Here is a 25428-nt window from a genome sequence, read left to right as displayed (position 1 = left end):
ATTAAATTTGGTCGTAACGACCTAAATAGATACATTGATTTGCAATCGAAATACTCACAGTCGCTTACAACGACACAGAATTGATAAAAAACATACATATTTTAGTCATAATTGATAACATTCCATATTATTTTTTTTATTTATTAAAAATAACATAAATTATACCTATATTACTATTTAATAATTAATAAATCCTTAACGTTATTAATAGTAATTGAACATCCAGAATTTTGATACTGTTCTTATATTTTCTTACTAGCTACACACAAAGTTAAAATACTATCTAAAGTGTTTTTTAAATTACTTAATGAATTAAGTACAAGACGTTCGATGATTTATATTTAGGTATAATTAACACCAATCAGAAAAATGTTTACACTGATAATACTAACACCAACGCTGTTACAAAAATTGAGAAATAAAAAATATTCTCCAATAAATAAAATAGCCCATAACACAAGCAAAATAACCATTAAAAATAATGTTTGCTTATTATATATGTCGCTTGAATCAATACAGTAATAAGCTTGGCATACCGACCTCAATCCCTATATAAAATAGAGAAAAACTTTTACCTAATTGAACGTTACCAATTTATATAATACAACCTACCTACCCATATCATTACGTGCTAAATGTACACAACAAGTGTTCAATACAAACTAGATCGTTGATCAACATTCGATTCTCACTCAAATCCTTAGAGCTCTCCAATTATGATAAAAATAGTAAAATATCATTTACCACAGCAATGCTATACTTATGTCATAAATGGCATAGTGACTAGATTTTAATTTTATAGATAATAGATAAATTAATCAACGCAATTGAAAGAGTGACTCGTGGTAGCACGGAGTTTTAAGACTCTTCTGCTTCTGATGCATGAGAGAGTGGATTCGGAACCTATCTAAGGCAAGTACTAATGTGACTCTTTCCGAGTTATGTGTACTTTCTAAGATTATTTAGACATCACTGATGAACCGTGAAGGAAAATGTCCTAAGGAAACCTGGGTTTATAATTTCTAAATATAAGTTTGAAATCGCTAATCCGCATTGAGCAAGCTTGGTGATTAATACTCAAACTTTTTCCTTGTGAGAAGAGGATTTGGTTAGCAGTGGTTACTTATAGAAATGTGTGAAGTTGCATTCAAGTATATTTTCATTGGTTTTTCTATTCACTCGATTCGATTAGTATTTGTGACATATGTCTAGGGAGTAGATCAGTAACCAATACGTCTCTATCTGATGTCCTTTTAAACTCGTGTACATAGAAAATAGATCTGTTTCATATCATCGTAAAATCACATTCAACACTTATCATATTTTATCCAAAATATTTCCAAGATATAATTGGAAACTCAATTTTCTTTAGTAAACTGTCAGTAAAGCAATCAAAGGATGTACATAAATCCAGATGTATATTAAAAAAGGGAACGCGTAGGCGGACGAGATATTCCAAGGTTAGAACTCGAAATAAGATTAAAGACTCGAATAATATTTCCAGGATACATAAATTCGAATATTATTTATAAACATTACAGGAATGTAACCACCCACATTAATGGTTATGTTTTAAACCCGTTATAATAATGGACTAGCTTATTATCATAACATATACATGGGAATGGAAAACTGGAGACTTTCTCTTTAATATGATGCCAAAATTATACTTCGCCTCACGTGGGAAGGTTACGACCGGTACATTCTAGGAATATGTTATCGTTCACCAATATTAAGATATTTTATAATTACACACTGAGTTTATGAAAACCAAATTCAGCCATTTTACCTGATGGGGATAATAATATATATCTTTGACAAAAACCCTTAAAGATATTTAGATTTAAAAAACATTTTGAATTTACTCTTTTGCCACTGTCAACTTATTCAATACTTACTGACTTCATGACGATATCAAAACCTATTTCGAAACACATAGCACAGCACACATAGCAAACATTTAAGTCACACATACTGAAAAGATTCTGAGGTTCTCCTCAGAATCTTTTCACATAAACTTCTACACAGATAGAACTTTAAATAGCACTCTCTGACTTCTTATCTCTCACATGTTATTTCATTTACGACCTACAAAAGTTAACCTAACTGAGTGCTCGATTTAAGAAAATTGAGCAAAGTTTCTTACTAACGTTTACGTTACAAAGAACAAAGTCACACATACTGACTAAGCGGTTCTGAGAATGGAGGAAAACGATCGGCTTGTTTATACGTGCTGGGCTACAAGGGAATGGTACTTTGTTTATTTGCTCAATCAGATTGTTGCCAAGTGTTGTAAACTACGTAAATTATGTTTATATTATAGCTTTTGTGAGACATACTAAATTAATTATTATGTTTTTTTTGGCTTACTCACGTAGCTGTTTGACGAGGACGAGCGATGAGTGTCGTGAGTCGCGGAATGCTGCTCATGAATATGAGTCTCTAGTATGGCTTGAAACTAGTCGAGTTCCTCGTCAATTAATTACGTGAATAAACCAAAAACATACTAGTTAATAGATTTATGGAAATTATGTTAACGTGAACTTCATTAAAAACGTTCTTCTTTAGAAAATAAGCTTGAAAGAGAAAAATAACTTTTTTTTTATTTTATGGATAGCGTTTTTATAATAAAAACTTAGATCAGTATTAGATTTAGAATCTTGAACCAATATGTAATCGTTTACACAGTCTCCAGTTCGAAAAAGTCGGACTGCGAATAATGATGACGTAGCTCGCTCCTGTGGCCTTGGCTTTAGACACCAAGGACCACTGTAAAAGATGTTAAAGTGAGGCTTGAAAAATATACTCATCGTATTTCAACTGTTCTTCACGAATCTATCCTGATGGGATCATTTATTTTCTTTGCAAAAACTACTTCAGCAGACTGTTTTAGCTAAGTTTGACCATATTATTTTAAAAATTTAAGAATACTTATTCAAACAAATATTTTTTTTATATTGGTTTTATAATTTAGTGCGTAAATCAATTACTTAATTGTAAATGTATTAAATAAAAATATACATACACACATTTAGTAAAATGTGAATAATTCCTACACAATATACCATTTTAAATTGATCTTATAATTAAAATACAATAGACGTACATCTTAAAACTATTTACAGTTACATAGTAAAGTAATAATCGTCCAGTCATCGGCTTGAACCGTAAAATTACAAATAAATATTGTCACTCTATTTATAATATTTACACTTTCCTTCCATGGATGTAAGCTGAAACAAAGAGAAAACAAATTGATTAATACAAGGACATGACATACTTTTATATATTGTGAGTGGTTAACAGAGATTAACGTAATACGTATTGTGTGATTAAGGAATGTGCAAAGGATGGACAAATTATCAGGGTTTTATTAATGCAAAACCTGGAATTTCCATTTAAGATTCTTGAGGTAGTTAGTAGTTTCTACTATCATATGATTTTTTTGTAACTGTAAAAGAGAGTGATTATCAGATGAACATTCTCGTAGCAACACGTAGCCCGTAGCGAAATCGCTACGGCGTAGCAACCAAACGCAGTGAAACAACATTTTTTTTCTCATACATAAAAAAATAACTTATTCATATTTAATGTGTTCTTTTGAGGGATCTTTGTGGTGGAAATACTGTTCAAATATTTATTATTTTTTGCTTTGTAAAGGCTGTGGTTAATGTTGACGTAGTAACCAATTCATATTTTTTATTTGTTTTTTTTTTCGTCGGTATTTAGTTTAAAACTTTTGCTATTGGCACCTGTTGTCTACATAAAGTTAACGAGTTTCTCATGGGTTGTCCATTTTATTTGCCGTACGAGCTTCGAAAATTAATTCAAATATATAGATAAAATGTTGAATTCGAAACAAAGTTTTTTGATAAAATGACTTAATTTACAAACAAACTTACGATATTAAATTTACTTTGACCAAAGCATTCAAAAAGTGGTTTTGTGTGCAACAATGAACATAAATCATATAGATAAATTTATTTTTGATGACACTAAGGTTTAAAATAAAATTGCAAATATTATGCACATTTTAATCTTCATGGAAATGAGCTGAGGTATTCTGATAATAATTATAATTTCACATTCATGTTTACTGTAACTATACTAGATGGATCGATTCTATCGCTATACTATCAACAATTTTGGTATTCTGAAGCTCAAGAATATTAACTCCATCTGGATATTGATGTCAAAGATTCATACTTATGGATACCTATACATAAAGAATCGTGACAAAGACCAGCAAACCAAAGCAAAACTATAATTAGTTTGCAATAATACTTACAAAAATAAATATAAATCTTCTATCAAAAGCCAGCTCAAATTTCTCGGCTTCGTTTTCTTTTAAAACTTATTTTTCAACACAATTGAAATAGTGCATTCTTTTAAAACCACAAATGAAAACACTTCTACGAAATCTCTGAACAGAATACAAAAGTGGTTGAACAATATAAACTCGATGAAAAGCCAAGCCAATTACTTTGTACCAAGAAAATTGTACAATACAAATCTATTTATAAAAGCTTTAGTTGCAATTATTACCGTTTGTCCATTGTTGTCAATTTGACCCAAACTTTTAGACCAATGAAAAACTAATATATATGCTTTGTTCTGCATTCCTACATATTATAGAATTTGAGCTAAAGTTACTCTGAAAAACTAGTGTCTTTGACATGTTCTAAATAACTTGACTCGAAAAGGTTGTCAGAGACTCTTTTTTTTTTATTAATATTACCCAGTTTTCACCAGGTGTGTTCTAATAAGCACTATGGAGTAAAAGTAAGTCTGTTGAACGGCGAGTTGGACATCAATCTTGAGACCCCTTGCTTGACTGTGGTCCTAAAGTATTAATGAATGGGTTCAATGAGAGGATCAAAGTAAGTGGATCAATTAAGAAAAAATAATTTCATCACTTCTTCGAGTTTAAAAAAACTTCAATAACTTAATTAAATATACGACATAATTCTGTTAAGCTTCTTACGAAAAAACAGTGTAAATGTAAGCACCTACAGTCTGCGACACAAATACTTTAGACCCTAGTCTAGACTACTTAATGTCTACTTTAAAACGAACAGCCGACACACATTTAGACAGTTTTTTGGCTATTAGCTATCACATAATCATCATTCATTTATTCAAATTAGAAAGAGAATTTAAAATTAACTTACGCAGCCTAGGCTTTTAAAAGGCAATAAAAAGTAAAAAAGATTCTTTAAAAAATCCATGCTATACTATATTTTGAGTAGAATAAATATCTCTTAATTTTTCGAAATTAAGTAACACAATTTCAATAAAAAATAATTAAATTCCTTGATTTTTAGCTATTAGTCGTCAACAGCAGTAAAAAAACTCTTAAGAATTTTGTTCTAGAAAATAAATTAAGAACAGATTTGAAAAACAAAATGTTTGAAGAAAACTGATGTCGAAGTAAAACTTTAAAGAACTATGAGAGAGATGAATTGTTATTAATAGCAGTAGTTTGGAAACAGTGCCTAAAGGCATTGTAAAGAAGTCGTTTTTGTAAGTAGGTGCTTCATCACTGATCTACACTACTATCTAAATCTGTTGATAAGAGGCTCGGCTCAGTAAAAAAATAAAGCTATCTTGACTTTATTAGGACACACAATTTAGTTTTTCTCTTTTTTTTAAACGTTGAGTGCGTTTACAAACCTACAATTTCACATACACATGACCCCCAAACCCGGAACAACAATTTGTGGATCATAAAATATCGAATCCGCTACCCGTTTCACAGTAGCTAGTTGCCCAACAAGCTTTCTTTACTGTTACTTTAATGATATTAAGTACGAGTGTAATGTATTTGGCTGAATTCGCTCTACATTTCAGCCTTCAATAATGGCACTAGTAACATCCAATGATGGATTGATAACTTAAAAATTGACTCAACGCATATCTATTTCATCAATAGATTCACGTCATATTTATAGTTCCTTGCTTCACTTCGACTTTAGATATCAAAAGTTAGAATCGAGTTTGATGTCACGTCTTGCCAATATTATAAAACGGATAAAAATTTGCAGACTCAATCAAACTTCTTTAGATTTTCTTAGCAGTCTTGGTACCTTGGAATATTATTCTATATTGGTGGAATTGGAATATTTTTCAGTAAAACCATTTCAATCTTATTTGAGAATAGCTTTTGCCCGCGACTTCGTTCGCGTGGAATAGTGACTTCCGGCAAATTTTTGGTTTTAACCACATAGTTCCCGATCTCGCGGGATCTCTTCAAAAATGAGATGTGGAAGATATTCCAGGGAACTCTTCAAAAATCAACATAATGAGCTCTGCGTTTGAATTTAATAGATGTATACTCACTTAAGGCATTGAAAAAATAGTTTAAAAACGGAGTTAAACTAACTTAAAACTAAAGAAAGCTACGAATTACGAATTTATAACAATTAAAAAAGAAACTATATTACAACCTATCCTCTATGCTATAATAACCAAGCTTAAACTAAATAATTTAAAAGAAACGACTTAAATCTAATCTAATTAAAAAAAAATAGACTTACAATTTTATTAAAAAAACTAACTACAGTAACTACTAATAATCGATATCAAACTAAACCTACGTTAAATAGTTTAACCAAAAAACCAGGAAAACCCAACAAATAAACTTATTAATTGACAAATACAACGAAACCAATTTAGAATATACGAAACAGCAGGACCACTACAGACAAATCATACGACTGATAATACACTTTTTCTACGATAGTACCGAAGCGCTCGGCCGATACCCAACCAAATGAATGTAACGAAACCATAGCGCGATCTATTTCGATCCCAACGCCATCTATCGAGGATAAAGACAACTTGGATTATTTATTTATACTCCGTTCGGGCATTTTCTTTGTACTAAAAGTTTAATTATATTGATATTATTTTTTTCATACCTTTTTACTATTTATTTACTTTTTTTCGATGAATTAAAACAATAACATGAACCGAAGTCGTGTAACGATCGACATAGAATTATCTATGGTTAGAGCATTTTCTTTGTACTAAATGTTTTATTATATTGATATTATTTTTTTCATACCTTTTTACTATTTATTTACTTTTTTTCGATAAATTAAAACAATAACATGAACCGAAGTCGTGTAACGATCGACATAGAATTATTTATAAATAATTTATTTCTTATTTTTATTTTTTGATTTTTGAAATAAAAATATATCTATGTCCTTTCTAAGGTTCTAAACTATATCTGTACCAAATTTCAACCAAATCCGTCAAATAGTTGCGGAGATTAATGGTATAAGCATAGAATGTTCGACGTGATTCTTTAATTTGACATAACTTTTTTATTTATGAACCGATTGACATGAAACAAACACTAAATGTAAATTTAAGCATCCCACAATATATTCGTGAAAACCGCATCCAACTCGGATCAGCCGTTTCTGAGATTAGCGCGCACAGACGAACAGACAAACAGACAAACAGACAAACAGACAAACAGACAAAAAAAAAGTTAATTACATTTTTGGGTTCGACATCGACATAACAATAACCCCTGCTATTTTTTTTATTTTTATTTTCAATGTACAAGACACTTTTCTACGATTTTATTATATGTATAGATGTTTGTATACAGAAGCATATAGGTGAACGTCCACAGGCCCGCATCGTACGCATCGAACGAATCTCATCAAACGGATTAATTTTTCTGACTGCGTCCACTATATCGGTAGCATTCAGATTGCCAACGCGAGTATTGCAGCAATCGGATTGCCGATCCCACTTTCACTCAGATTTTAAGCATCGGAATTCTATATGACGTCATCGATATGCATCGCATTTAGGCATTGACGATGATGCGGTCCGTACGATGCGGATCAGTGGACGCAGTTGTATGAGTTTCTATACAAGACAACCCAAAATCCGTTGCGTGCGTTGCGTCCGATGCGTGAGATGCGGGCCTGTGGACGCCTACCTTAAGGAGTAACTACTTCATACATAAAAAAATACAAATGTGACAGTCAAAATTCAAAGATTATTAAATTTCTAAGCTAAAATTGTTGATAAAAAAGTTGTGTAGGTCCTAACCTAATATTTCTTTTTCCGCCCAAGCTCACTTGAACAGTTTGACGTTCATCCGAACTAATTGTTATTTATGTCACTGGGTTGATCCTCAAAAAGAAAATCTATTTTTAATTTTTCCACGCTAATTTTCAACATATGTAGGAGGTATGATTCATTATAAAAACATGAGGTTTGTATGTTCTTAGCTTTTTTCTAATACTTTATTTCTAAACATTTAAATCTTTTTTAACTAACGAGATAGTCATCTAATGAATTAATAGTTGGAAAACATTTTGTTCGTGATAACAATAATTAATTCAAATTAATTCTGTAGTAAAGACAAGCCATAAATGCAGCCATATTAATTGCAAATTTTATCAAGCCCAGAATGACAAACAGATCTGATAAAATCAAAATTCGAACGATGCGGGCTCAACATAAAGTTGACTTTCCATTTATTAGCCGACCAATACCATTAATTCATTTTGATCCTCCTGTCTTACGATTTATTTAGTTGTCATGATACTTTCAACTTTATTATGAAAGGGGTCAAGGTCTATTTTCTTATGATCCTATTTTCTTTTGTCGACATTCGAGTTGAATTCTGTTTGATAAATGGTAGTCGGAAGTTTGGACAATACAGCTTTCGTGTTATTGCTTTTTTTTTGGTCAGACTTGAGTTCTTGCTTTGTCTATTTCCTTGTTGTTGGTTTATATTTATGGTGTTCCCTTTTTTTAGTATCATTGTCAAGTGGATTATTAATCAGGATACAGAATTTGAAGGAAATAGCAAGTTAAATAATATAAATGTTTGCTAACGAATGTAAAATAAAGACTTGAATATCTTAAACCAAACTTGGGTGTATGTAAATTTATTTTTGTTGGCAATGAATAATAACGAATTCAACTATAAAATATTTATTATCAGATTTTAATTAAAACTACAACAATGTTTACTATTTTCAACTTGTTGAACACAAATATTTATGTATTTAACATTCATCTGACTTTCGTAGACTTTAATAAAACCATTCTGAGTTTTAAAACAAAAATTTAATGTAAAATTACTTTGTGTTGGTATTAAATATTTCACGTCGTTTAATCTACACTAACAAAACCACGTTTTTACATCAATTTTGCGCCACTGGCGTTTAAAGTCTAGTACGTTAAAATAAATTTTGTTAAGAAGACATAATTCATACTGCATATGGGAGAGTCATACTTCGGCATTAATGGACTGACTCGACTAAAGTGATAACCTCACAAAAATGCCTCGTTGGCCGATTGTGTTGCAAGTGCGACAGCCGGGCAACAATTTTAGGTCTAATTCCCGAGACGTTGGAAGTATTACTGAGCGATATCGATTATTTACCATAAAGATATTCATCTACTCGTTAGACTAATTACCTATATGGCAATAGGCTCACCACCTATTACATGGGACTCACAATATAAATTGTGAAAAGTGGGTGTACACAGTGGCATTACGTGCCACAATGTGCACCTCTGCCTACCCCTTCGAGGAAACAGCCTAATATACCTATATCCTATAAAAAAAAGATTAATTGTCTTACCATCATAATAAATCCCGTGAGGGCATTTAGGGCAGCTAGCAAGCAAATGCGGTCTCTGCAACGGGAGGTCGTTGTACATCCGATACGACGAGCGCTGCCATTCGCTTACTGCACTGCCTCTTGAGTTTCTGAGTTCCTCGATACCTGTAGAGACGTATACTTCAAGGGGATTATTGTTGAAGTTTTCCTTTCTATTTATTCTAAACTAGCTACTTCCGCGCGGTTTCACCCACTCTGCTCAGCTCCTATTGGTCATAGCGTGATGTTTAATAGCCTATAGCCTTCCTCGATAAATGCACTATTCAACAGTAGTTCTGGTGATTAGCGCGTTCAAACAAACAAACAAACTCTTCAGCTTTATAATATTAGTATAGATTATAGGAACAGTGCTACTTTAGTCCTAAAATGGTTGTAAACTAAAGTGCAAAATCTAATTGATATAATCATAAATATTGTCGCAAAATTACAAGAGATGGTCTAGACATTGTAATGAGAATAAAATAAACAGATTAAAAAGTTATATTTTTTAGTTATATAATGATAAAAATTTAATATTAATAATCCTCAAACCGATCTACTTGTGAAATTAAATTCCTGTCGAATTGCACGTTTTGTGTTGAATTTTAGTGATCTTTCAAGAGTAAGTTTTGATTACAAACTTGTAATAAATAAAGCCAAGGATACACTAGAAGACAAATGACATTTTATGATGACAACACGCGACTTATGTTCACTTTTCACCTTTTGTGTTATGCCCATGTAATTGGGATGAGCCGTTTTATTACTGAGAAATCTTCGAAAAGCCGAGAAAAGTCCAACAATGGGTACTTTGTATAATTATATTTGTACATTAATTTCCTTATTTTCTTTACATTCTCAGTAATTCATTTGGATTTTAAGAACCTCCAAGTCACAATAATTTCCATTCCTTTAAATTGCCTCCCTATCCTAAGAAAAATCATTAAGAATTAGCTTCTAAGGAACGACCTTCGAAGACAATATTAATTCTATGAATCAACTCAGTACATTCCTTTACATTTTCTCTTTAAGAAAAAAAAGCATAAAAGTCTAACTGCCGTACTCAGAGTCATTTAATGATTACTTAACCCAGTTCTTAGCAATAGTTTTCAATACAAAATCGTTACTAAGGCCAGTAACTCTGTAATAAAACTGACTAAAATCGAGAATCCTATACACAAAAACGTTAACGCTAAGCTCTAACATCAATAACATAAGATTATCTATAATAGAGTGAACTGTATAAGTATATCCATTGATTTGTTACAGTTCCTTTCTAGACAGAATATTCTCGATCCAATAATTCATACTAACAGAAATAGTATCTAATTTATATCCCCGAAAATTACTAGGAATGCGTCAAAGAAATATGAGCGTGGTCAACTAATTTGATCATTGAAGGCAGCCTACAAGTGCCAAGGGACTAACAAGGATTAGATATCATATTTAGGGCCGAGAATACATCACCGGCGTCTAACTGTGTCCTCAGGGACTTAAGCTTTTATTTTGTAACGAAAATCTGTCCAATATAAGTCTGTCTGATACACTTTTCCGTCCAACATCATAAATGTATGGATATCGGATATAGTCGTACATAAAACCCTGTATAGAGGATTCTTTGAAAACAGGGATTAGTATATTTTAAAACGTTGCCCCACACTGGGATTTTATCGTGGGTCGTAGGTAGTAAACACACCTGTGTTTACAAATATACAATCTTATACACACAGACACCAAGACCCGGAACAAACTGTCGATCACACAGTGTTATTCCGTGCAGGAATCGACCCCACGACACGTTACTTACATAACACTACATATTCTTTTTTATCTGATTTGTCTAGTGTCACTACAAGAGTGACTAAATGGGAAATCTGGGATCCAATCTCATAATTTGACAAAATATTATTTATCATTGATATTAGGTAGGCATTTAAAAAGTTCAGTAGTATTATGGTGCTTCAAATTAAAAATAGGTGCGTAGAAATTCTAGCTTCCTAGCTGCCAGCAACTTTGCTATTTCAGAATTTAAGCTATCTCTTTATCAAATCTCATTCAGACGCGTTCAGTACGGTTTAAGTTAGAGAGTAACAAACATACCCACACATTTAGTAGGAAGTAGGATATTTTAAGTGATATAACCCGGGATGCGAAGAAGTTATGTAGATATACTATCATTTTCATAACCACATAGATGTATATTAAATGAGTTATCTTTTATAGCTAAAATTGACTGCTGCCATAGAAGGGCCTAATAAACTTGTCATGACAAAATGTATTCTAGTAACAGCGTCATAAATATTTATATGGCTTGAAGCGTACTTGGAAACGACTACTAGATTATATTTTCGTCGATAGTTTATGTATTAAACGCACGACAAACATCGTGAATTTGGTTACATCAAAGGATTGGGATCCATCCAATCAGGGAAGAATTTAAGAATTTTAATTGCATCATTTATAAGTAATCGTGTTAATCATAACTGGTATTGAATGGACTCACTCTAGAATTTAGCATTAAGTGATACCACGGCCTCACAGAAAACCGACGTGAAACAACGCTTGCTTTGTATTTCGTTGTGTGAGTGAGGTTACCGGAGGCCCAATTAACCCCCTTCCCATTATTCCCAATCCCCGATTCCCAACAACCCTTAATTCCTAGCCACCAAGGCCGGTAACGCACTTGTAACGCCTCTGTTGTTTCACGTGTCCATGGGTGGCGGGGTTTGCTTACCATCAGGTGATCCGTATGCTCTTCCAGTATGGTATTACCGGGTTATTTCATAAAAAAAAAATTAGAAGATCAGAAACCTGGTACTATAATATGTTCCTGGGACTAGATATTTTACCCTTAGAACCAGTATTCTTATAAAAGCATTTTTACTCTGATTTTATTACAAAACATATTTCTGCATAAAAGCTTTAGGTACGAGTTTTCCCTTCCACTTACCTCGTAATTATGTTTTACTCTACTTAATACAACCTTTAACAATTTTCTAGTTATTTCCTCGGGTAAAAGCGGTGGGTTAAAAATAAAGAATGAATATAATACATAGGTTTTAAAAGTGGGATGGCCCCGCCATGCTTTGGCACGAATGGGCTGGCTCGACCGGAGTGATACCACGATCTCACAGAAAACCGACGTGAAACAACGTTTGCGGTGTGTTTCGTTGTATGGGTGAGGTTACTGGAGAAGCAATTACCCCCGTCCCAATCTTTCCAATGCCCGATTCACCAACAACCCTTAAATTCCTAACCTTTGGCAACGCACATTAATACCTCTGGTGTTTCGGGTGTCCATTAACGGTGGCGATTATTTACCATCAGGTGACCAGTCTGCTAATTTACCGGCTTATACCATAAACAATATACGTATATTTTATGCATTCGCTCTAATTTTGATTTATAGTCGCGGTTTTGCTTAGTAAATTAATTGGGTATTTAACTAGCAATAATTATGGCATAAGATACCTATTATTAACTTTCGGATTAGAAAATAAATTTCTTAAACTGATCCAATCGTAGCCAAATTAAACGAAGCTTAAAGCGATCCAGATTTCCAGGAATTTCAGATTAATTCTTACGACTTCAGAGTCAAATTACATTTTGCTTTGACAGAAACACGAAACCGATAGTCAAATTAATTTGATGTTACAAACTTGACTTCTCTATTACGCAATGTCACGCCTTTTATCCCGAATCGGTAGGCAGAGGTGCAGACTATGCCACGTATACAAATTTTCACTACTTGTGTTATAAGTCCATGTAATAGGGGTGAGCCTATTGACATATTATACTAGACACAATTCTAGGTTCCATCCTATTACTTAGAAAAAAACCTTGTAATACTTTGCCCGAACCCCGGAATCGAACCCAAAACCCCTTGCCTGGCAGTCGCACTTGCGACCAATGAGGTCAGTCAACCAATGAGGCACTTTTCTACTAATTTTAATTAAATGATAAATTTTCCAGAAAACAACATCACACAACTCTTTGTTCCGATGTGATTGTCAAAAACAAAGGCCACGTCTGTCGTATTACTAAGAATATTATTACACGGAGTAATATTCTCTTTTTTCACTACAGACGAAGCTAGGCATAAGTTTTAATAAATGCTTTGAATTTATAACTAAGCAGCAATTACTATTCTAGTTATAGTTTATTATTCTTCTCTAATACGAGGGCGGATCAATAAGTCCGTGACTTTTTGAATAAAATACAGGATTACGAATATTTTTTTATTTTATTTTTCAACATACTCTCCTTTGAGATCCACACACTTTGTCCAAAGATTCTCCTAGGTTTTTATCCCTTCCAAAAATACGATTTCTCGAAGTCATCGAAATGAGTATTACTTTGTGAAATGATTTCATCATTGGACTCAAATCTCTTTCCACCAAGCCACTTCTTTAAGTTTGGGAACAGGAAATAGTCACTTGGGGCTAAATCCGGAGAATAGGGTGGATGAGGTAGCAATTCGTAGCCCAATTCTTGAATTTTCGACATGGAAACTGCACAAGTGTGCACCCTTGCATTGTCCTGTGAAAAAGAACTTTCTTCTTGGTCAAATGCGGTCGTTTTTTTTTAAACTCACATTAAATTGACCCAATAAGTTGGCAAAATATTCACCATTTATTGTTTTACCCTTTTGAAGGTAGTCCACATGGATAATGCCGCGTGCATCCCAAAAAACGGTCGCCATGACTTTATTGGCTGACAAACCCACCTTGGCCTTCTTTGGGGCCGATTCACCCCGAGAAACCCACTGTTTTGGGTGGTGGTGTGTTGTAGTGGATCCATGTTTCGTCCACGGTTATGAAACGATGCAAAAACTCGTCCATATTACGGTTGAACAACGCCAAACACGCTTGCGAAGTTGTCACACGTTTGCGTTTGTGGTCGATTGTGAGCAATCGCGGCACCCATCTTGCGGAATGCTTTCTCATACCCAAGTGATCATTTAAAATTGTAACCACTGAGCCATATGAGATGCCTATGGCTTCCACAATCTCTCTCACTTTCAATCTCCGATCGGCCAACACCATATCGTGGATTTTTTCAATGATTTCGGGTGTAGAGACGTCAATTGGGCGTCCAGAACGTTCAGCAGCTTCCGTGCTCCTTAGGCCACAACGAAATACTGTGAACCACTTTTTTACCATTGAAATTGATGGTCCAGAGTCCCCATAATATTTATCAAGCTTAGCCTTGGTTTGCGTGGTGGTTTTTTTTCTCAAAAAATAATGCTTAATGAGCACACGAAAATCACTTCTTTCCATTTTCTTTAAATTACGCGGTAGTCTGCTCAATCAATGACTCTCAAAGACAAACCTAAAGCCGCAGCTTCTTCAAATTTTGCCAGAAGTCAACTGATAGATGCCTGTCGACAGGAGCAGTGTTGCCCTTTTAATTAAATAATAAGAAATAAAAAAGTCACGGACTTATTGACCCGCCCTGGTAATATCTTCTGATTTATTTCGTTGCGTCCAAGACAGTCATCCATATCCCTGGCACGCGCCGGACTTCAGTGTTCCGGTGTTTTCATAGTTGTCTCTACTGTAAATCCTGGCTTACAGGAGATGCAGCGGATTTCGGAGGTTGTAGCGGGCTTGTCCCAATAAAAAAAAATAGTCATAGTTTGTCCTATCACAATTTTAATAGGTTCGCAAAGAGTTCGAAGTCGACACAGAATCTTAACAAGATTTGGCTGATGGTCAAGACTTCACTGAGACAAATGGAACCAATTTGTACTTAGATATAGGATGTCCTTTATTTTTCTGACATCCTTACTCCATTACTCAGATTCATTTAATAATTACTTATATACAACGTGTAACAAAAAGGGGGTATACATATCAATTGCACGGCTTCTAGATAACATAACAAACGATACGGTAAGGGTTTTTTAAACTCATGTTTTCATGGTACCAAGTTATGAATTTTTCAAATCGCGCCGCCGCGGGTTTCAAAATTAGGTAGACAGGTACTAGGTGATCAGATTGACAGAAGAAATGTTTCGTAATATTAGCGAGTGATCCCTGTAGGGTTTTGACACGTTTGTATGATTTGAAATCAAGAACCATGCGATATCAAGTATTTGGTACTATTTTTTTTTAAACGTATTTTAAGCTGAAACTTCGTGTAGAGACTCTATTCAACCTGTATTCATCAGTGCTTCTTGATGTATATGGGTATTTTGTTACACGTTGTATACTTATTCCCTAGTAACAATTTCGTTCTGATAACAATTGGCAAGGACTTGGTTAAGTAATCATTAAATGTCTTTGATTACGACAGTAAATATTATTTCTTACGTTTCCTTAGTAAGAAATAAACTTTATGCTAATGGATCTTCTATCGAACATAACAATAAAAATCCATTAACCATTTCCCTCACATAGCATCTGACACACTTTCATTTACGAAAAGATAAAAGATGACATTTTGTATGTTTGTATCTTTTTATCTTACGTTAAACATCACATCCCTTTATTAGGTTAGCGTTAAAAATAGCTCAACCGTGGCTCAAACGGTTTGTCCTCGACCCACGTCATTTTTATCAGCCCTAACGTCTACAAGTGGATACGGGTTCTTAACACACATTGTTACTATAAAAAACCCTATTACATAATGCCATGATCAACTCTACTATGTAAAAGCAGCTTAACATATAAAACCTATATAATGCAGAGTATATTTTTAGATTTCGATTCCTGGGTCGGGCAAAGTATTGATGGATTTTTTTCGGTTTTCCGAATGTTTTTCAGTAGCAGCACGGAGTCTGGAATTGTGCCCAGTATATGGCAATAGGCTCTCCCCCTATTACATGAATGGTCAAAAGTGGGTGGACATTGCATAGCAGTATTACGTCCCGCAATGTACACCTCTGCCTACCCCTTCAGGGATAAAAGGTGTGATTTTGTGTTTAGTATTGATAATGCGGAGTATATTTTTAGACACAAAGGATTTTCCTTAACTACCGTCTCTATTGTTTTGCCAAAAGTCGTGTTTCAATAGTTGCTGAGTTTAATATTTTGTTTTACCGTCAACAATAAGTCGTGCCTAGAGATTATTAAAACAATGTTAAGAATAACCGTCTAAAATCATAACGCTATTGTATATTTGAGTTGAAAAGTTTATCTAACAATGAGCATAAACAAGACTGAAGTTATGTCTTAAGTGACTAAGTGAGAGTAAGACGATAAGCTGACGGAGTAACTACTACTACATTAGTGTATGACTTAGGTAGTATTAAACTGAAACCCAAAAGAAATAAATTTAGCATAACGTATTTTTTATGGGATAGGAGACAAACGGGGCAAACGGATCACCTGATGGTAAGCGATCAGCGCTGCCCATGAACAACCGCAACACCAGAGAAGTCACAGGTGCATTATCAGCCAATAAAAAAGGAATACGCACATTTCTTGAAGGTTTGAAGGTCGTTCCTCACTTTTAATATTTTCTAAATTCCAAATAAAAAGACTAGGTGCATAATCGAAAAATAAAATACCTAGAACGTGCAAAACTTCAAACGAATGACTGTCGACGTAAATGAATGATACCAAAGATCACTTTTAATAATTACGTTAACGAGTAAAAACCTGATCGGGATCGACTCCCGGACTGTGATATACAGTCCGGTGGGGACTCTGGCAGGGGCCGCTTGCGCCGGCGCAGGATGTCGCGCCAACGGCACAGGATCGCTGTGCGGAAGTATGTCCTGAACCTGGGAAAGAAAAAATATAATTAAAGAAATTTTAAAACGAAGATCGAAAGTACCACACTTTTTGTCGCACTCAGAGACATTTAATGATTACTTAAACTATTCCTTAGTAACGATTTTGTTAAGAAAACAATTGCTAAAGGGTTTAAGTAACCATTAAATGACTCTGAGTGCGGTTGTTTATGTTTTTTAACAATCATAGTTTAATCTTTGGGAACGGAACTGAGTTCAAATTATATTTCATCATCGGCCCAAACTGTTCATATATAAAAAGTCGTCTTTACATAAATGCTAGCATTGGAACAAACCGACAGTAGTCTTGGAATAAAAAACTTAATAAATAAAATCTATTTCTATCCTAATCCAAACCATTAAACAATTAATTATTCAGAGAAAATTGTAAATTGTAATTTTTATTAAGGTAAGGTACAAAATCTAATCTAAACTAATTGAAACCAAATTTTTAGAAAACCAATTCAATTAATTTTGTAGACTACAAAATGTAGGCTTTACAGCCGACTTGAATTTATTTATTGCTGACTAATCTTTGTTGTAAAAGTCTAGTAGCAAAATTTAAAACCACATATATCTTTTTTTATAGATCCCTTATTTGTTAAAAGAACTCGTAAATTCAAATGTAGACAAACATATTTCTTTTTTACATACGAAATTTTAAAGTAAAAACCATATTATATTACGTAGTAAACCTTGCCATTCTCTAAACAAACAAGAATACAATTGATAAAAATATTGAATACCGAGAAATTTATACAATGTGATTGGGACTTCTAACCCGTTAAGGCTAAGTACTACATCTAATTGTATTGACAAAAAAAAATATAGGGGTTTGAACCCCCAATTGAAAATATTGAAAAATAATGTTTTTTTCGGTAAAAATAATTCACAAATGATTTTTTTTATTATCAAAACATTATCAAGCATATGAAAAAAGTAATGAATTAGTTAGCCAAGGTTATTAGCTACCGTTTGTCGTTTTTTTTTTGTTTTTACGACGCATACAACCTTATATCAAAAAAGTGAAAAAAACACATTACGCGCCGTAATGTGCACCTCTGCCTACCCCTTCGGGGATAAAAAGGCGTGACGTTTGACGAATACCGAGAAATTGATAAAACGTTTACAAAAGGTTATACAAAATGTCACAGGGTACATAGCTACATATTTGCGTTCGCTGCGTCGGTTTCATGAGAACATAGCCTACATATTTACTGGTAAATACTGGCACGTTAGACATTTTTTTATTACAATACCCCGCCATGTTTTTTATTTCAAGTCTACTCGTACAGGCATTTTTTCATAAACCCCAATATTTGTGCGACAAAATATAATTTTGTCAACAATAACTTTTAATTGGATTTTTGTGTTTAGTGTTGCTTGTTTAAATAAAAGAGTACGTTAAAAAAATAAATCGTTTAATAAATTTGAATGCGGTAGACGCGTTTCTAATTTTATTAGTGAAACTGTGAAAGGAAAATAAGCATATAATTTTTCGTTTTCATAATAATTAATGTTTTGAGTGCTTTTATTTATTTATTTATTTATTTATTAGGTTCACCAACGAATGTTTACACTAATGCATACTTATAACTATTAACAAACAAAAATAAAGTGTAACATTCACTTAAAGGTAAACACCACAAACACAATATTAATATATTTCTAATCTAACCAGAAATATAGTTATTTGTATTAAAGATTATTAAGTATGAGTTGAACTTAGTAATTTTATGTTTTAATTTCATTGTATCCTTTTTAGCAAGTTGATAGTCTTCTTAGTAAGAAAAAATCAAAGATAACACTAATAAATTAATATAAAAACGTCATAAAAAAATCGCACTCTTTTTAACTGACTTCAAAAAGTACTTTTTCTGTTTGTTTGTAAGTATGTATGTTTTTGCGCGATTATCTCACGATTGGCCAAACTGATTTGGATGCGGTTTTCCGAAAAGTGTTTATTAAAAGAGGAGAGAGATGTTTAAGTCGGTTTTTAAAAGTAATTACTAAAAAATATTAACGTCGTCTATAAAACCAAAAAATACTCTTTTTATACATCAGCCAGTATCCGATGTGTGCCAATGTGGCCATGTGTGAATAACTGGTTGTGTACAGAGCAGCCTAACTAGAAAGTTTAGTCGTTATATTACCTCTCGGGTCCAACCAAAACCTACAGCATTTGAAGTTACTACAATGTACATTTTAATAAAATTTTACCCCAAACAGTAGAGACATAACATTTATTTGTTAATTTTCAAATGGTGCGATGAAATGAAAATAATATTATGTCATACTTTAGACGTAAGGATATTAAAATGATGCTTTGTGAGCAACAAGAAACTGTTTAACTTTTAAATTTATTATACTTGGGCGAGACGAGAGATTATTTATTAGGCTTGGGCGAGACGAGAGAGAGTTTCAGACTTATACTGACTTAAAACCGGCCTGCTCCTATTCCTGCTTTGAGCCGGAGCCCCGGTAACCTGTTACGTTATCCGCAACTCCGGATACGTATTAAGAAACACCCTAAACGTAATTTACTGAGCCACTTTCATTCAATTGTTGGCTAACGTGTAAGATTCCTTTGTTTATAACTCAAGGGTAAAGATCCAAAACATTCACGAAAAGCGAGTTTAAGCTAGTGCAATGAATTTAGCCGCGGGCCGTCGATTCCGGCACACACGCCTCAAAAGGCTCCAAATGTATCCAATAGAACGATCGAGCGAGTCCGGAAACAAATATACTCGTTCAATAAACTGGTCCAACTACTTCATTGTTCTACAATCACCCTTAATGCTTTTTTTTATTAGCACCTTTTAAAGTAAAGATTAAGGTTAGGTTAGGTTAGTTTTTGGAGTTGCGAACTACCTAACCCTTTACCGGGGCTCCGGCTCGAAAAGCAAGAGTAGGAACGTAGTGGTTTTTAGTCAGTAAGAGTCTGACACTCCCTCTCGCCTCGCCCAAGGCGGTAGAAGTCATTGGATAATTTTCCCACCTTACAAAAAAAGGTTAGGTTACCTAGTTATTTAAGAAAGACCATGTTCTCTTGGCTCTAAGTTTCAATTGTCGTACTTTTGATAGTTGCTACGTTTCTAAATACTAAAATTCTGATTCACTTCTCTAATACAGGCGTATCTATCCACCCTCTTAAACAAGTGACTCAAACGCTACTAAATTTTAAAACGTTCTCAAAAATATATAGATACATACACATGTACATACATATCGTCACGCCTTTAAACCCCGAAGGGGTAGGCAAGGTGCACATTATGGCATGTAATGCCATTGCAACGATACAAAAATATATCTGTCACTACAAATACTTTACAAAATGACAGAGATAGCATGACATTTAAGTACAACTCAATATAAAAGACAAACGTTCCACGTGTATCAATAACATTCAGGAAGTGTCGGTTAAAACAATCTATATTAATTAGGAAAAGACAAGGAAAACGTTTTATCACAAAGGGATTGTTTGATTTGCAAATATTCACTTAAATGCCAGAATAATACAATTGAATTTTGTTTGTTTTATTTCATTTACTCACTCCGTATTAGTGGGGCATATTACATGACTGGTGAAAACTGACTGAAACATTGTATAAGGGCAAATAACGGCACGATTGATGCTGTAGTTGGGTGACCGGCTGCTATGCAACGTCGTATGCAATTGAAAAGTGATTGTGGCATTTTATGAATTAAATTACCATTATTATCCGGGAATCAAAAAGTTCGGCGGTGTTTCACCCTTGTGTCTCGAAAAGCACGTAAAGCCGTTGGTCCTGTGCCTGATCTCTCTCCGGTCGTGTTGGTCTGCCGTTCCATCGGGTAGAGAGAGTAAAGGAACAGAGAGAATCACTATATAGGACATATACATATAGTGCACTAAACACAGGTGCCCGTGTTTAGTGCACTATATATCTCCTATATAGTGACCTATTTTAGACAAACAGACTGGCTACCATGATCAAAATCATTCGGAAGATTTATAAGTGTACCTCTGCCTATTCTTTCGGGAATTAAAAGACGTGACCGTATTTATCAAAAATCGTCCTTAAACCAAGAGACACAATATTTATTTTAGTTAATACACATTGAGAATTGTTTGGCAAAAGAATTAAGTCACGATTTTTATCTATACCCTACCAACTTACAAAAAAGGACCTTAAGATATAAATAAAAGATATAAATTTGGAATTTTTCCGCCAACAGCCCGTTAATGTCTCTTACACGTGCTTGTGCCATAATTGATGACATCTGGTTCGCGTATTCCCTAATGACTTTCCTGCTTAGCTGACTTGAAATCAGTGCTTAATTTTAGAAGGATATTTTTTCCTTCAAACCACTTTCACATAATTATATTATTATAACTTTTGTGAGATATACTAAATTAATTATTATGGTTATCGGATTATTCACGTAATTGTTTGACGAGGAACTCAACTAGTTTCAAGCAATGCTAGAGCTCATGGGCAGCATTTCGCGATACATGACGCGAACCTCTAGCATGGCTTGCTACTAGTCGAGTTCCTCGTCAAACAGTTACCTGAGTAATCCAATAATCATAAAAAATAACTTTCACATAATTATGAGATGAGAATTGATTGATTCATTTGAGCCGGCGTCAATCTGAGCGATCTGACCCAATGCGCTTTCATTTCGATCTCGTTAAACTTAAAAGCAAAATCGTACTAAGACCTCAGTATTGGATACTTTTTCTTTCAAATATTAACTAGTATTTTAATATTAAAGGCTAAATTCGTAATAAAGTTTCATTTGAGAAAACAACTGTAGGAAAAGACGATGATTCAATCATTGAATACATATCTGGTAATTGTCAATATTACGTAATGTCTATGATAATATACACTTTAAATTAACAATAATGAGCATTTCCACTCGAATAGATTTATACGTCACTGATTTTCTATAAAGTAAACAATGAAATGGGATACCTATTATTCATAGAATATTTGCATTGTTATAATACCTATAACACTATCACATTTCCATATCACTTGTCAATTTTGAATAACAGACCTCAAACTATTCGTCCAATGATTAATTACTAAAACCCTTTGTGGACCCAAGGTTTTTGTTTTAAAACCCCAAATAGTTCCATATTTGAACAAAGAAATAATAATGGATTTAACAAGATGATTCGGCTTTTGAATTATTATTTTGACATTTGTATCAAATTATGATTTATGTTTACAAGTTTACAATTCAATTTTGTTTAACAATAGTGTATGTGGGTTGGTAGTTAGTAATTTAGTGTATTACAAATATTAAATCAAATAAATAATTAGAAGAATAATTTGTTAATAGGTCTTATGTCTGTAAATAGATATGAAAACATTGGAGGTTTAAGACGCCTCAAACACTTATGCATGAGGATGCATGTTCAAATCTACGAGGACAAGGACAAGTACGAAAACCAATGTAACTTATTTCGAGTTATATGTACGTTCAAAGATTATTTAGACACCACTGACTAACAGCGAAGGAACAGTGAAGGAAACCTAGGCTTATCATTACTAATTATAAATTGAAATCGCCGACCCAAACTGAGCAAGTGATTAATGCTTATTTAATGATTAAAGACCAGCAGAATTGGCCAGTCATAGGCTGTTGCTGTAATGTGTGACTTCTTTATTTCAGTTGTAACGAAACAGCCTAACATACATAGTCACATAACAACAACTGGTACATCAACTATGAATAATTAATAATAATAACTTACTTGGCATTCATCCAGTAGTAAATGATGGGGTTGACCATCGCGTTGGCCATGGCAAGCCAGTAGAATCCAAGGTACATGTGCTGCACATACTTCATGTATAGAATCGAAGGGTTGAAATGTGTGTAGATAAAGTAGCAATGGTACGGCAACCAGCATATACCAAAGATCACTATCACTAAGATGAACATTTTCACAACCTGCGAACAAAAACAAGTGTCATTGAATAACTTCGTGTAATCTTCTATCCGATTTTTGAGTCGAGTATTTGTAATTCTTAATTTGAGTATTTTTAAGGAGTCACAAAATACTATACTTTCAGTAGATATTTAATATATAATAAAGTACCATATGGATTGACGATAAAATACGTACCACGAGATCGTAACGAGAACGCGTTCGCGCCGGCCAATCAGAGCGCCAAACGCGCTCTCGTTTCGATTAGTTCAACGTAAAGCAAACTCGTACCAAGTGTACTGAACATTTTTACTCAGAGGCAATTTCTACCGAACCAGCAAACTAATCACAAACTCCAAAAACAAAAAGAATAATGATCTTTTAAGAAAAACAAGTTTTAAAAAGTAATAACTTGGCAGTCAAAGCATGCTCAGTGTTCTCTCGGCTCCAATTTAGGGACCAATGGCGCAGTGCCAAGAGAACCGCATTGTCTCCACTTCACCACCCTGAACGCGAACAAACACAACGTGAGCGGACGAAATTGAATAAAACATTGGTTTGGCAACAACCTTTCGAAAAGACGAAGTATTGAAAATCTAGAAGAAAACTACTTTTCAAGAAAATCGCAGAACAATTTTGTTGTTCAAGAATATTTTGTTTCGTGATTCAAGATAAAGCACACTCAATGTAAAATAAACAGTATTGATGGAATTATAGTCCTTTTGTGAATAACAATATTTGCTATGATACCGAATCTGTAATCTGAATTGAAAGGCGATTTGCCTTTACAACAATATTTGGACCGTCTGAGATACTATTAGGTAAATAAGCTGTTTAAATAGGGAGTTTCGAAATGCTGAAATAAGAAATTTAAACTGGTTGTGTTGATCTTCCACTTAAAAACAAATAACGTAGATAGTTATAGTAAATAGGAGCCCATAGATTTAACTATTACTATAATCAGCAAATGTTTAAAGACTTTTAAAACATAAATAAATCACTATCCTTAACCGGTTAATAGCAGTTTCAAACCCAGAATAACAAATAAAAAAGAGAGCTATGCTTCGCCGCGAATAACGTTTACGTTGTGTTTTCGTTGTGTGAGTGAGGTTACCGGAGGTCTAATTATCAAGACTCTCGATTCCCCGACAAATTGCTAACTCACAAAAGACCGCCAGCGCACTTGTAACGCCTCTGGTGTTGCAGGTGTCCATAGGCAGCAGCGTTTGATTACCATAAAGTGATATTATAAAAACAACCAAACAAAACAGATTTTAATGTCAGTACATAAAAGACCGTCAAAATAAACACATTTAAGAGTAAAAATATAAACAATAAAGGAGCATACAATACCTTTCGTTTCGATCGTATCGAGTCAACCTGTCGCTGCGTCAGCTCGCCGATGGACCCTGAGCCCCACAAAACCTTTCCCATGGCTGAGTAGAAGAAGGTCATTCCCAGCATTGGAATGGCATACGTCACTACGAAGAACAATACTTGGTACCTGTGTGCAAATAAAGAAAAATATAGCTTAATCATTTTTATATAAGAAAAACATAACGTAGTATATATGCCTATAGTACAATTGAATCTTCTGGCATTAATTTATTTTTAAACAGTTGCCTCACACTAGATTTTCTCCTGTATGGTGGGTGCGTCAACAGACATACAATTTCACACGCACATGACACTAAAACCGAAAAAAAAATTTGTGAATCACAAAGGAGTTGCTTCGTGCGGGAATCGAGCCCTCTACATGTTGCACGGCAACCAATTGTCCAGCAATCGCCCCAACCATGCAGTCAGAGTAAATTTTCGAATAGGTAATTCAATAGCTTCATTGAAGGCTAGTTAACGTTACGCTAAATTATAAGTGACTTATTCTGGTCTAGGAATCAAACCTAAGATTTGTACCTATTGTGTAAATAAAATCATAATTCAATTGGTAGAAACCATTACTTCATTATAATAAAATACATTAAACACAATAAAAAACAGACAGCTTAATAAAAGGATAAAATAATCGCCAATTTTGTTATTAAATTACCTGAAAGCACTTTATTTTTAGTTGCATTAAGCAGAGGTCATTAAACTTCAAAGGTTGTTTGTTATCGAATATAAAT

General features: G+C 33.7%; 1 protein-coding gene across 4 annotated transcripts in view; it reads right to left on the bottom strand.

The window, feature by feature from the left end:
- Positions 1-831: 831 nt before the first annotated feature.
- The window catches only part of LOC118268412 (tachykinin-like peptides receptor 86C), a 99258-nt gene continuing 74661 nt past the window's right edge, over positions 832-25428 (bottom strand). Inside the window, exons 8-12 of one of the 4 annotated variants that reach the window (XM_050706616.1) lie at positions 24659-24809; positions 23132-23328; positions 17233-17373; positions 9627-9785; positions 832-3233 (exon numbers count right to left, since the gene is read on the bottom strand). In XM_050706616.1, the coding sequence (XP_050562573.1) occupies positions 9662-9785; positions 17233-17373; positions 23132-23328; positions 24659-24809 (613 nt within the window). In that variant the 3' untranslated portion in view covers positions 832-3233; positions 9627-9661. The remainder of the gene's footprint in view (positions 3234-9626; positions 9786-17232; positions 17374-23131; positions 23329-24658; positions 24810-25428) is intronic. The other 3 variants (XM_050706617.1, XM_050706614.1, XM_050706615.1) reach the window with 3 other exon arrangements.

Source organism: Spodoptera frugiperda, chromosome 29, assembly GCF_023101765.2.
Source record: "Spodoptera frugiperda isolate SF20-4 chromosome 29, AGI-APGP_CSIRO_Sfru_2.0, whole genome shotgun sequence".
Taxonomy (NCBI): domain Eukaryota; kingdom Metazoa; phylum Arthropoda; class Insecta; order Lepidoptera; family Noctuidae; genus Spodoptera; species Spodoptera frugiperda.
Note: the sequence above shows the minus strand (reverse complement) of the source record. Positions and strands in the feature narration are given on the sequence as shown.